Raw genomic sequence first — 14,026 nt, 5'->3', positions numbered from 1 at the left:
TAAACCCGGGTCTTGTGACTCCAATCCCAATGTTCTTTCGACTACTGCTTTCTACTTAAGCAATACTTAAATAAGCTCTCTTTGGAGACTACTAATAAACACTGCTATGAGGCTTGTCAAGCCTTTTCAAGGTTTATCATTAATATTTATTTATGTGAAGAGAAGTGAAGAAAGAATTAAGAAACATCGGGCTTCTTCACAAGTTCTTTATGAACAATAGACTAAAATCATAGGAATAAGGCTTTAGGAGCACTATCCCATTCTCTAGGCTGGAAAAAAAATCCAGATGCATTAAATATTTAGAAATGTTATAAGCATCCTAAATCAGGTGCCCAAAGAACATCAATCTCCATTTTACAGAGATGCTGTCAGTTTGCTTAGGCATTCTAGAATAATGGATATTCAATTAGTTTTAACTGGCATGCCCACAAGCTCTAACAGTCTGTCCCAGCAGCTGAGGAATCTTCAAGAATGGGAGACACGCAATCAAATATTTGAAAACAACAAAATAAAACCAAATGAAATCACTTTAACTCTATAATGCCTGAGAAAATGACTCACTGAACTACTTCCTTGTAGGGAGGCAGAGCACCTGGAGTGCTGGTCACAGAGTCAATAATATATGGGATCGTAACTATGGACCACAGTTAAGTCATGACTTCACTGAACCTCTTTTCCTCACATGATAATAACAATAATGGAGGAAGAGGAGGAGGAGGAGGAGGAGCAGCAGTAGTAAACATTTATATAGTGCTTACTCTGTTCCAGGCATTTTACGATTGTCATCTCATTTGATGGTTATAACAACTCCGTAAGATAGGCGCTATTATTATCCCCATTTTAAAGATGAAGAAACTGAAGCTCACAGAGGTTAAATGACTTGCCCAAGGTCACACAGCCAGAAAGTATCTGAGGATGGATATGAACTGAGGTCTGACGCTCTGCATTGCACCACCGAGGGAGTCACATGACATTTTTACCTCGACAAGTTGTTCTAAGGTTCAAATGTAATAATGTATATCAATAACTCAGTAGAATATAAACTCCTATTATTATTTTTCCATCTTGTCTTTGTATATCATCATATCCCCGGGTTCTGTCCAGGGACTCCTAGATGCTCTAGTGGATAGAGTGCTAAGGAAGACCTGAGTTTCAGTCCTGTCTCAGTTGATAGTTGGAAGCAAATCTCTTAGCTTTTCTAAGCCTCACTTTGCTCATCTATAAAATGGGGTATATAACAATAATAGCCCCCACCTCATAGAGCTGTGAGAATCAAATAAGATAATAAGTGTAAAGTCCCTGATAAACTTTAAAGTATTATATGAATGTGAGCTATTATTGTCACTATTACTACTATGCATGCTCAATAAACGCTTGTTGTTATTGGTACTATGAGATGTATATGCTGCGGGGAGGAGTAAGAAACATTATCCTAAGGCTGGAAAGGCCCTTAGAGATCACTGATGGTAAGCCCCTCCTTTTACAGAGAAGGAGGCTGAGGCCAAAAGACCCAGGTCTAACTCCAGGATTCCGGTGCTCCTTCAACAACACCACCATTCCTTTCTCATGTGCTACAGAAAAAAACGCAGATGACAAAATCTAAGCAGACTAGATAATCCAGCAAAATCAGCAATCAATCCATCGACATCTATTAAGAGCCTACTATGTGCCAGACGCTGCTAAGTGCTGACTTACCAGTATTCCCAGGGCAAATGGCCTGTCCTAAGAGGCGACACAGCCTTGAGACAATCGCCTTTACCCCTTTATGAATCTCCCTGTTCAGGTACCATCCACTCTTGGTAACTCAATTAAAACTTCAGCCATCCTTGACTCTTCCCCTTCCCTACACACTCAGTAAATCACCAAATTTTCCTGGCTCTACATTAAAAATGTTGTATTTTAGAGCTGAAGGGGACTTCAGTGTCCCCCATCTTACAGAAGGTCAGCGATGTGTCATGGCTTGTCCCACGGCCTATAGCTCGTTCACTTAACTCCCAGCTGGGGCTTCTTCCAATACACCAGAGAAGCTCCTCCTCTTGTCTTCTTTCCCATGGCCATTACTCTTATCTTAGTTCAGACCTTCATTATTTCACAGCTCCATCGTTATAAATCCCCTCAACAAGTTTTCCAATCTCTCTATTCTTCAGAGAATCAAAGAATCTGGAAGCTGGAAGGGACCTCCATGGCCATCTAGTCTGATCCATAGAGGAGAGAATCCCCACTAACCACATGGTCATCTAGACTCTGCTGGAAGACCTCATGGCCTCTTGAAATTGAGGATGCCCATTCCACTGCTGAACAGCTAAACTTGCTAGGAAGTATTTCCTGACATTGATCTCTACTTAACTCTACAACTTCCACTCTCTGCTGCCTGTTCTGTTTTCTGGGGCCAAAGAGAACAAGTTTGATCCCTCGTACCCATGCTGTTGCTGTTGTTATTTTTAGTTGTGTCTGACTCCTCGTGACCCCATTTGGCACTTTCTTGGCAGAGATACTGGAGTGGTTTGTTTTTCCTTCTCCATCTCATTTTACAGATAGGGAAACTGAGGCAAATGGGATTAAGTGACTTGCCCAGGGTCACACAGCTAGCAAGTGTCTGAGGTAGATTTGAACTCAGGAAGATGAGTCTCCTTGATTCTAGGTGTGACATTCTATCCACTGTGTCACCTAGATGCCCATTTTACCAATGACAGCACTTCAAATATCTGAAGACTCATGCCCCTTTAAATCTTTTCAGGGTGAAACTGAGGAATTATCTTTACATGACATGAACTGAAGGCCCTTCATGATCTTAGCTGCCATTATCTGGACACTCTCCAGCTTATCTTCCTCCCCCTCGGATCCATCCTATATATCATCTTTCTAAAACAACAGTTTCAGGTTCATTCTCCTAACTAAAAATTTTCAGTGGCTCCCCATTACCTACAGGACCAAGTCCAAACTCCTTAAACCAGGCCTTAAGAGTCCTTAAAATCGGGCTCCCACTTAGCTTCCCAACTTCATCTCTTACTCCTTGCCTATATGGGCCATCTCTGGTTCTAGGCACAGTGGTCTCATCACTGATCCCTAGGTATTTTCAGTCTCATCTGTGCCTCTGCTCTTCTGATCTGCATTCTTCTTTCTCTTCCCACCCCAAACTCACTGAAATGCTCCTCATGTCCCAAGCACCAGCTTACCAATTCAAGTTTAGCCCAGCATCTGGCACATAGTAGGCACTTAATAAATGTTTATAGAATTTTTAAAAAATTATGGAATTGAAATCTTAATTCCTCCAATGAAGACTCTTTAGCAGCCCAGCCAACAGAGATTTATCCTCTTTCTGATAACCCATATCATCTTGCCTGTACTATACCACAGTGGTAGAGCATCTATATGGGGCCTGTGCATCTAAGTTTAAATCCTGGCTCAGCTACTTACGACAGTGTGACCTTGGGCCAAGTCCCTTCTCTGGGTTTTGATAGCTTTCTCTGTAAACTAAGGAGGGTGGACTGATCATGTCTGAGGACCCTTCCAGTTCCAAATCTAGTTGTCAAAATATTGGCAGGATTTGTCAATATTCTCCTGGAAAATCTGGAACTCAACATTTTAAAAAAATGAATGCTAAAAATTGTACTTAGATATAACTAGGGAAAAATCAAATGTCATTTTAAAAATATTCTCCTGGATTACTTTAAATGTTTAAAATTATGGTACATATTTGAACTGTCCAGATGACTCAGAATATAGTGGTGTTTCTCCCTCCCTGGATGTCTTTAAGCACCTGCTTTAATGACCATTCTGGTACATTATAGAGAAGATTTTCATTCAAGTATTTTTGTTGTTCAGTTGTGACCAACTCTGTGACCTCATTTGGGGTTTTCTTGGCAGAGATACTGCGGTGGTTTGCCATTTCCTTCCCCAGCTCATTTTATAGATGAGGAAACTGAGACCAACAAGTTAGTGACTTGCCCAGGGTTACAAAACTAGTAAATGGCTGAGGCCTGATTTAAACTGAGGTCTTCCTGATTAAGCCTGCTGCTTTATCCACTGTGCCACCTATTCAAGCATAGGCTGAACTAAATGGACTCTTTTGGCCATAGGCTGAACTAAATGGTCCCTTTCCATTCTGAAGTTCTATAAAAATGTGAAACTTTGTGAAGATTTTGCCCATCTTCACTCAAGAACATCCACTTGTTCTGACCATACAGATTTAACAACCACCAACCTATACCTTTGTTGTAGGATTTCCTCACACAAGACTATCCAAAAAATCTAGAATGTAAAAATACTCTTTAGATCTCATCTACTTTACCATCTCTAAGGCAAGTACTCACCTATAGAAGTCGTACTGCTCAACTAAGGGGAAATAATTTTCAATATACGTCTCAGTCTGAGTAAGATAAATTATGAAATCTGTTATCGTCTCCTGAATAGGAAGCATTTTGATAACAACAGTGATATTTGTACCAATGGAATCCAAAACACTTTTGACATCTGAAAATAAATACATCTCTGTTATAAAATTACCAACCTGAGGGGAGAAACCCACAAAAACATCTCAGAAGCAAAATGAAAAGCATGAACGAACACCAATATTGACCCCCGACCTTCCTCACTTACTTCTATCCTCAAAACAAAGCCAGGTGCTCTGGCAAATATGAACACGGCCAAACCACTAAAAAGCCGTTATTAACAAAATAACACCCTTTACACAGAACTGAATAATGCAGAATGTGGAATCAAGCCAGAGTTTTCTTTTTCTATTTAGTTGAGTAAAAAAGAAAAGGTTCTTAACTTGGAAATGTTGAAACCTTATACTGGCATTTCCTGCACTGAGGAAATAACCCAACAGAGGCAGGTAATTTTCAAGGACGTTTCTGGATGCCCCCCGGGTGCCTCAATTCTCAGATGAAGCACAGTCTTTGGGGTTTATGATTTTTTCTCAGGTTACTCACTGAAGCACTTAACATTCTATTACATTTTCTCCACATGGCCAAAAAGCATCAGCCTCTCAATCAAAATGGACTTTCTACCTGAACGAATGTTGTTCTTTAAAATGAGTTAAAGATACATGAACCATGCATTCCAGTAATGGACTTGGGTCAATTATGCCCTACCACAGACACATAACCTTTCAGAGAGGGGAGGGGATTTCCAAAGTTGGCTCATCCACCCTCCTCTACCTACCCAGGTTGCTTTTTATGCCTTATAATCGCTGACACATACATGCTATGCCACAGATCTCCCTAAGTGCACTTGGGACAGAGATCATTTCAGTGGTCCTTGGAGGTCTACCATCTGTTTCAAAATCTAAATTCTGTGAAAAATGATGTGAAATAGATTATCTTTTAGGAGAATTTATCTTCCTCTCATCTTTTGTTCAAATTAACTTTTTTCCCATTAATATTTTTTTTTATTTAAAACACCAAAACATAAATAAGTTCCAAGGTACAAGCTGTAGTGACATTGTAATTATGGTATGATTTTAAAACATTGGGGACTCCATCATAAAGATGTTGCTAAGAGTCTAGTGAAAATCCCCAGCCTCAGGAGCAACACAGGAAAGAAGAACCAGCTCAGCTTCTTAAGGGGAGTGACTAGATCATATATTTTGTATTCCGCATAGGACCTACAACAATGCCCTAAATGAGAACTCTACAAACACTGACAGTTAATTGCATAGAAAAGCTTTGGCCTGTACCCTAACCTCCCGGGACCTAAATCTAGCCTTGGTTCTTTGGCACAGAAACTATGTCTGTAGACAGACATTAATCCAATCATTTTGTGTTCAAAGCTTTTCTTTTCAGATGGTTTAATGATTTCTTTCCCCTTTATTATAGTACAGCTATGGACTGGATCTAGTGCCACTTTCAGTCAGATGGTCTTTATCATCTCATTTACTACTGTCTTTGCATTAGAGCCCAACTACCTAAGACTTCTCAGGAAAATCAGGTGGAACCTACTCAATTAAGTTTAAAATGGCCTTCTGAGAAAACTCTGGCTTGTTTTAGGAAACTCCACCCAACAGGTAACCTATCTCCCATAGTGTGGGCATAGCTTTGCCAAACTTACAAGGAAGAGCTGCGTATATTGGCAGAACAGGTCCACAACGGAAGCAAAAATTAAATAGAGATTAGTAAGCAAGTTTATATGAGAAGTATACCGCAACCAACAATAATGCTGTTAATATCTGGGGAGTGGTGGGGAGAGGAAGAAAGATCTCATTTAAAAAATATGTAAGTCATCTCAAAATCCATACAATGGGATAAAAATACTTTAATAAAAAGTGGTCCTTTCATAAGAGTGCTCCTTTAATAAAAGGTGATAAGATAGCTTTATAAAAACTATGAATAAAATAATATTTTATAATAGAAATACATCCAAATACATAGACTATCTCCCAAACTAGGTTGTAAAGTCCTTGACAGCACATACTACGTATTTATCTTGGCATCCCTCCAAGCCCCTGGCACAGGACCTTATACATAACAGGCACTTAATATCTGTTGAAATAACCCATGTTTTTAAGGGTGCTTTGACAGCAAGCTAATAGAAGAGGCATTGAAACATGGTTTACGGTTTTAGCAATCAGAGAGATTCATCTAATACACATTGGCAGAGATTGCCTCTGTGAAATGATTAACATTGGTTTATCACTATAATACCAAAAAGAATTAATTATAGTATACTTTCTTGCTTGTAGTGGCAAATAATCATATCCTACTGGAATAGATATCCAACTTTTAAGACAAGTGGAATTGTTTCAAAATTTCATCTGACTCTATGGAATCTTAAACAAAAATTATGTGCATTTCAAATACCATTTCACCAGCATTGCAGAAAATATGTTTTTCTTAAAAAGCTTGTAGGAAAAAAATAGGTGCATAACTTACCTGAGAGTCAATTGGTGCTGTGAAAAGCATGGGGGGTGGGGGTGGGAAGGGGTGTTAGGTACACAGGAAAAATTATCTAAATAGGACAAATGGAATAATTATGTTGGAATGTAATTCCACTTGGGTTCAAGTGTTGACTTACGTTGTCACCAGTTATCTAATGTGCCCTTTTGGCAATCAGCCAAATGACATTATTCTAAGGTCTGGCATAATGGTGGAGCTTAATTATGAAGTCAAAGCTGGGTGGCACTAGTTGAGTAAACACATGGGTTATTACTTAAAAATATTAAACTGGAAGAAAAAGTGAAATATCTCTCAATTTTTGTTTTGCAGGTCTTCATCTGATAGCTACCATTTAAGTGAAAGCTGGCAGCTTCCCAACGATTCAAGAGTACCATCACTCTAAGCACTTCTTTAATTAGTGGACCTGAACAAAAGCATGTTTAGATATTAAGCATCAGCCACAGAGATGGAAAATGACTCTTTATTTTATCAGTCTCACCTGCCAGAATATTCTTGGTTTGATTCTGCACCAAATTAGGCGTATCATTAAATGCTGCATATCCCTAAAATATATTTTGGAAAAAAAGGAATTCATACAGTAATGAAAAATCGGTTCATACTTATTCTTCAGCCTTGACAACATAAACGTAACATCTGACTTACAGACATAAATAACACTACAAACAACAAACAACTTCCCCGATGCCCTTGTAGATTTTTTTTTAAAGTTACTTTCTAGCAAAGAACTTGAATACTGTTTTTCAATAAGAAATTCAAAGCAAATTAAGTTACAAATCCTTACGGCTATCGCAGGAAGAAGTGACTTAATTCATACAGAGCTAGGGTACAAGATGTTATCATAGAAATGTGTTCCTGAAAATTTGTCTGTAAAGACAATTTCTGAAACATTTTTCAATTTTTTTTCCATTGTAAAATTGGAAATCTGTCCTCACAGGGAACCATGGGAGAGGGCCTAGCCTTTAAAAAATAATAAACTTTACTAGTCACAAAGCATACATGTAGTTAAATTTGAGATTTAAGAGACAGAATTCTTGGAATCTTTTTCAAATGTCTCTATTAACAGTCTGTATATTTGCTGAATTGCTTATTTATTAAGTCTCTTTGGGTCTGTTATTGGCAGTTCAAGTGTTCATTTAGTATCTTGGTAAATTTTTTCAATTATATAAGCTATTTTATTGTTTTGCCCATAGGGGTATCACAGAGTAAAACAAAAAGATTACCATGATTTATTTTTTCACTAAGCGTAAATTTCCATATATTAAAGTTGCCTTAAGTTAGGCATCATCAGTGGTTGGCCAGATTTTTGTGTGTAATATCCTTTTCCAGTCATGCCAGTATTAAATTATAGGTCATAAATCTTAAGAGTTAGAAAGATCTTAACATAGCATCTTCCATGACTCCCCTACTTCTTGTATCTGCTCCCATTTACCAGCAAACTTCATTCTCCTGTGCTGGATCATCTCCCACATACAGCCATCCACTGAGCTTCTATAATGAGTTCTTTCTTCTCTCTCTGCATTCTCTCCCGTGATGATCTGAACTGCTCCCATTGGTTCAAGTATCATGTCTATGAAGACAACTATATGCTCTGTAAGAGTTTTTCTCCTGAATTCTATACCTGTGCCACCAATTGCTCATTAGGACCTCTCTCTTCAGCTTATCAGACTCAAGTCTGCAAAATGCAAAATTGAGGCTTGCTCCCCCCTCCACAACCTTTCAATTTCTACCAATGTTAACACCATCATTCCCAGTTACATGAGTCCTCAACATTGGTGGGATTCTTGACCATTCCCTTTTTCCTTCCTCCTCACACACAACCAATCACCAAGTCCTGTCCTTCATAACATCTCTTGCATCGATCTCTTCAACACAGCTTACACAACTACCCTAACAAGTTCAAGCTGTTATCTTGACGAGCTTGCTACAGTAATAATCTCATTGATCTCACTGCTTCCAAACTCTCCTCACCCCAATCCAGCATCCATATGATTGCCAAAAAGGGGAAAAAAATCTAGTAATATCACCTCCTTTGCTCAGTAATCCACAGTGGCTCCCTATCGCCTCTGAGATAACATGCAAATTCCTCAGTCTGTAATTCGGCTCTACACTGCCATAATGACCTATTTTATATTCATCTATTTTATACACCCTTATGTTCTAGCCAGTTCTACTACTAGATTATTCCAGCTGTTCGATAAACTTGGTGTTCTATTTCTCAGATCCATTCCTTTCTACTAACTGTCCTTTAAGTCTGAAATTTACTTTGGCCTCTCCTGTGACTCTTAGAATCCTGTTTCTTTCATGGCTATCACCTCCTATGCAAAGCTCTTCTCAATTCCCCAAGCCCTCTCCATCACATGTTACTGCTCAGTCCCTCTTCAAATTATATCAAATTGTGTCATCTATAGTTTCCACACATTGGATGTTTCCTAACAATAATTCTAGCAGTAATAGCTGACATTTATTTATATAGCATTTTGCAAAGATCATCTCATGTGATCCCAACAGCAACCTTATTGAGTAGGTGCTATTATTATCCCCATTTTAAAGATAAGGAAAGTGAGGGGCAGAGAGGTCAAGAGACATGACCAGAGTCACATTATTAAGTATCTTGGGTGATAATGGAACACGGGTCCTCCTCACTCAAGGTCCAGTCATTTATCCACCAAGAACACAGGTTCTCTGTGAAGACAGCAATTATTTTCTTAGTGTCTTCTTATCCCTAGTGCGCTGCACAGTCCCACTCATGGAACAGGTACTTAAATATTTGATGAAGTAAATTAATGAACTTATTTATCCAGCTACCTCATATTGTAAAAGTAACTAAGATTATAGTCTCCCTGAGGTCAGGGGCTATCGATGCTAAAATCTGCCTTATAGAATACATAGTGTTTAGGTGCATGAACATCATCAATAACAAATCAATAAATGAGCATTTATTGAGTCGCTACTATGTGTCAAACATCGTGCTGGGCATACAAATATGGTGAATGAAACAATTCTCACTCATAAGGAACTTACATTCTAATAGGGCAGACAAGTAACATATAAATAGATAACTCATAAAATATAAAGTGAATAAATCTGAATAAATCCAAAGTAGTTAAATATACAAGGTAGTTTTGGGAGAGAGGGCTTTAGCAGGTAGGGAATCAGGAAAACATTCATATAGAAGACAGTACTTGGGCTGCTTCTTAAAGGAAGAGGAATCTGAGGAAGAGGAAAGAGGGAGTACATTCTATGCATGTGGAATGGCCAGTCCTAAGGCCTGGAAATGGGGAGAGAGAGGGGGAGGGAGAGAGAGAGAGCATGTGTGTGCGCACGTGTGCATGCACAAGCACGCATGAGAGCTCAGTCTGAACAGACTGCAAAGTGCAAACACATATTATGCATACAAAGCTAGTTTTTCATATATAGATACACACATATTTGTATTACGTGTGTGTATAGTTTTTCATATTTTAAAGTATCTCAGATTTCATCAATATGGGCATTCTATTAGCTCAAAGAATAATCCATCCCCACCATCTATCTATGAAATTCCTGTTCATCTCCTTTCTACAAAGAGGGTCTACTCAATGGACTTAAGGACTTCTTCTGGATTTTTTAAAATATTTTCTGGATACCAGTTCAGCACTTGAGCTATACCTTCTCCCAGTCATAACTACCCTCCTTCTTTTCCTTCATCTTATATTTCCGCCATGATATCCTTGGATACATAGCTAACATTTTTTCCCTTTTGCAATAAAACTAAAATTTTATACTGAAAACTAATTGGAAATATGATTCCATCAACAGAAATTACCTTGACTGCATTAAAATGAAGTCCCACCATAATACAAGGGGAGCACCTTACTTTTCAAGCACCAGAAGCCTAATCTCTAGCAGGTTCTCTCAGGCTGCAAAGGTTTCAAGTACAGTCCCAGCAATAGAATGTGTCTGTTTTCCAAGGACATGACTGATTAGATATTGAGAGGCTCATCACCAGTAGGCTGATGACTTGATAAATTCCCCAATCGTGGCAACCCAAGAAACAAAATGTAGAGCTGTCATGATCCAGATTACATATTGTCTACCTATAGATTTTGCATCTCTGGTATACAGAATGTGCATTTTTATAAAGAGGATTGCTGCCCATTAGAAAGGAGGGCTTGTATATGGTAAGAGGTATCTAAGACGCTGATGAGCATCTGTAAGCAAAAAAAGGTGGGCCAGTCTAAGGGCAAGGTCTAACAGGTGAACATCCTCAGTTCTGCAGTAGTACTTACAAAATATTAAAAGCCCTAGGGGAAGTCCTCTAGCAAACTAGGAGGATTCTATGTGTCAGATTTATGAAATGACATGGATATGAATAGCAAATAATAAGGTAATGGTGGGACCCACTAGGAAGCAGTGGGGAAAGACCACCGACTGGGAAGAGATTGTGGATTAAATGCAGTAGACAAAAGTATACAGACATCTACCCAGTTAACATTAAGGAATGAAATTATCTTGGAGAAAGCAGCCTCTTACAATTTCCTCTGCGGTCATAGCTCCCCAACATTTCATTTTTCCTTTATTGCCTCAACCTGGCAACACCCCCTCCCCCAATACATTTCAACCATTCTAAATTAATCAGGATAATCTGTAGTAATTTCCAATAACATACCTTTTGAACCAGACTGGCTAAATCAATTTTAAGAACTTCACTGACTTTGGCAAGCTGTGAGGTCACCGGTGGAAGCTAAAAAGGGAACAGACCCCCCCCCCCAAAAAAGGTCAAAATATGTAGCAATATTGGTAATCAATCATTCAGAAAGTCAGCAAGCATTGATTTACTATGAGTTAGACACTGTGCTAAGGGTTGGGAAAGAGAAGCAGAAAGACACTCCTTGCCCTTCCAAGGGTGGACGTTCTTTCCACTAATGGGTCAACAATTGTCCCTAACTTGACTTTTCTTCAGTCCCTAGAGCAATTGAGAGTTAAAGGACTTGCCCACAGTCACACAAGCTGGTACGTGTTAGACACAGAACATAAACCAGAATTTCATGACTCTAAGGCTGACTCTATCTAGCTCTTTTACAAAATTACATATGTACAAGTGTGAACAGGGGATGGGAGCATAGGCCTATAATCTGTGTTACTAGGAAGGCTTGAGGCTGAGGGATGGGGATGGTGTTCTCCTGAGCTGCCACAGGGCTAAAGTCGATAGGGTGTCAGCATTAAATCTGGAACCAATGGGTTGAGCCCCCAGGAGGTTCCAGGCTACCCAAGAAGGGGTAAAGAAATGTAGTGAGAAAAAAACGAAAAAAAAATATATAGTGAGATTAAAACAGTGATGGACTGGGCAAGATAGAGAGATCCAGTCTCAAAAAACAAAACAGAAATATTTATGTAAAAAGTCCTTACAATCTACAAAAAAATCCTTGTCCAATAAATGTCAAGTTTCCTCTTGGCCATGTTCACGTTACACAGCACTGAATTTTAATACAAGAGGCTTGTATTCATTTTACTTCCCCTTGCTGCCAACCTGAAAAGGAACATGGCGGATGATAGCTTCAGCTCATAAGCTACTCTCCTCTTAGAATCAGACGGCTAAGCTTGAGTAATGAAGCTCTCCCCTTACAGATGAGAGAACTCTTCTTACCCGACTGAAGTTGGCATTGATACTCAGCTGGTTTAATGAATTCCTAATAACGTTGCAGGTGGAGGCAGCCTGAGCCTCTGAGCAGGCAGCATCATTGAGGGTATTGTTCAGGTTCTCTTTGGCATCGGTCAGGTTGGCGCTGAGTCTGTTGGTACCCTCTTGCAAGATCTCCATGGAGGCACTCACATTCTCTAACGCTTCTCTGGTTTCTCTGATCGCTGTAGGCATAAAGGCATACTTTTTAGGATATAGTAAGCCATTTACTTGGTGAACAACAATCAGTTCTGTTGCTGTCACCAAAGAGCTAACTATATAGCTAAAGGGACTCTTATGAATTTGAATGCTAATTTTATTTCAAGAGGCAATCAGAAATATATGCTGGGAGCTGAAGGCAGGGAGAAGAAAAGGGGCCATAAAGAAGCAGCTTCTCTTCAACCCTGGCATGCCAGAAACTTTCTCTCAGAGTCCTAGTTTTGGTTTGAACCAAGAGACAATGACTGGTACCAACTACAGGTATTCCAGCCATCACACGACAACAATGGCATGCTCACTGCTCTGAATGAGCCTGGATGCGCTAGAAAACATGGGATTAGGCTTGGAGTTACCATGACCGGGATCACAATGTCAGGTTCCTCTCCTCATGACAGAGTTGTGTCAAAATCTTGCCAATCCTTCAGTATTCAATACTCAGGGCAAATGTTATTTTCACCAGGTGGTCTTTCTTTACAATCCCTTAAAGAGATATAATCCATCTCCTTCCACCACCCCAGGAGACTATAAGCCCCTGAGGACAAATGGTGATATCTTACTTACTTCTGTCAGCTTTCTCAGCATCTACCACATAATAAGCATTCCATAAATGTATGTTTAATTGGATGGAAAACCTGACAAGCCCTACAAATTCTAGCTGGTTTGGGTCAAAATTTATACTGAGAAATATTTTACCTAAACCCATACAAGAAGAGTCAGATGCCTAAACTTCCAGTATAACATACAACTCTCTTATTTGTTTTCCCACCTTCCTGGACCAAAAATTAGACTACATTCATCAGATTCCTGGTTTCTAGACATAATTTGAAATTAATAGATGAGGAGAAATGCTAAGCAATGACAGAGATGGAGGGCAAAGGCTCTGTAAGCATGGACATTCTTGGTGGTGTTTGTAGATGTAAAAATATTGTACTGTTATAATGAACCCAATTTTCTCTCCTTTTTGGAACCCATTTTGCAATGGGGTCATTAGGCAACTATAGGGAGTAGAAAAGGGTTTCCATAACAATGCTATGATGAACAGGAGAAAATAGGCAACATGCTAATATCATAGCTAATTTCTACATGAAAAAAATACTTTTAAAAAAATTTCTTTCTTTCCTTCCTTTCTTTTAAAGAATCAAGTACTGTGTAAACTCAATTATACCAGTCAAGACTTGCCTTTTTAAGAGGCATCTTTTTGATGGATGTGGGATCAAATAAAATTATGGCAACTGAAAATTGGAGTAAAACT

At 39.0% G+C, this 14,026-nt stretch overlaps 1 protein-coding gene across 1 annotated transcript in view; it reads right to left on the bottom strand.

The window, feature by feature from the left end:
* Nucleotides 1-14,026, bottom strand: part of PROM1 (prominin 1) — a 159,242-nt gene that overhangs the window by 38,394 nt on the left and 106,822 nt on the right. Inside the window, exons 7-10 of the mRNA XM_036763550.1 lie at nucleotides 12,523-12,740; nucleotides 11,545-11,619; nucleotides 7,375-7,438; nucleotides 4,314-4,473 (exon numbers count right to left, since the gene is read on the bottom strand). Of these exons, the coding sequence (XP_036619445.1) occupies nucleotides 4,314-4,473; nucleotides 7,375-7,438; nucleotides 11,545-11,619; nucleotides 12,523-12,740 (517 nt within the window). The remainder of the gene's footprint in view (nucleotides 1-4,313; nucleotides 4,474-7,374; nucleotides 7,439-11,544; nucleotides 11,620-12,522; nucleotides 12,741-14,026) is intronic.

Source organism: Trichosurus vulpecula, chromosome 6 (assembly GCF_011100635.1).
Source record: "Trichosurus vulpecula isolate mTriVul1 chromosome 6, mTriVul1.pri, whole genome shotgun sequence".
Classification (NCBI taxonomy): Eukaryota; Metazoa; Chordata; class Mammalia; order Diprotodontia; family Phalangeridae; genus Trichosurus; species Trichosurus vulpecula.
The sequence above is the reverse complement of the archived record's forward strand: the minus strand, read 5'-3'. Positions and strand labels throughout refer to the sequence as shown.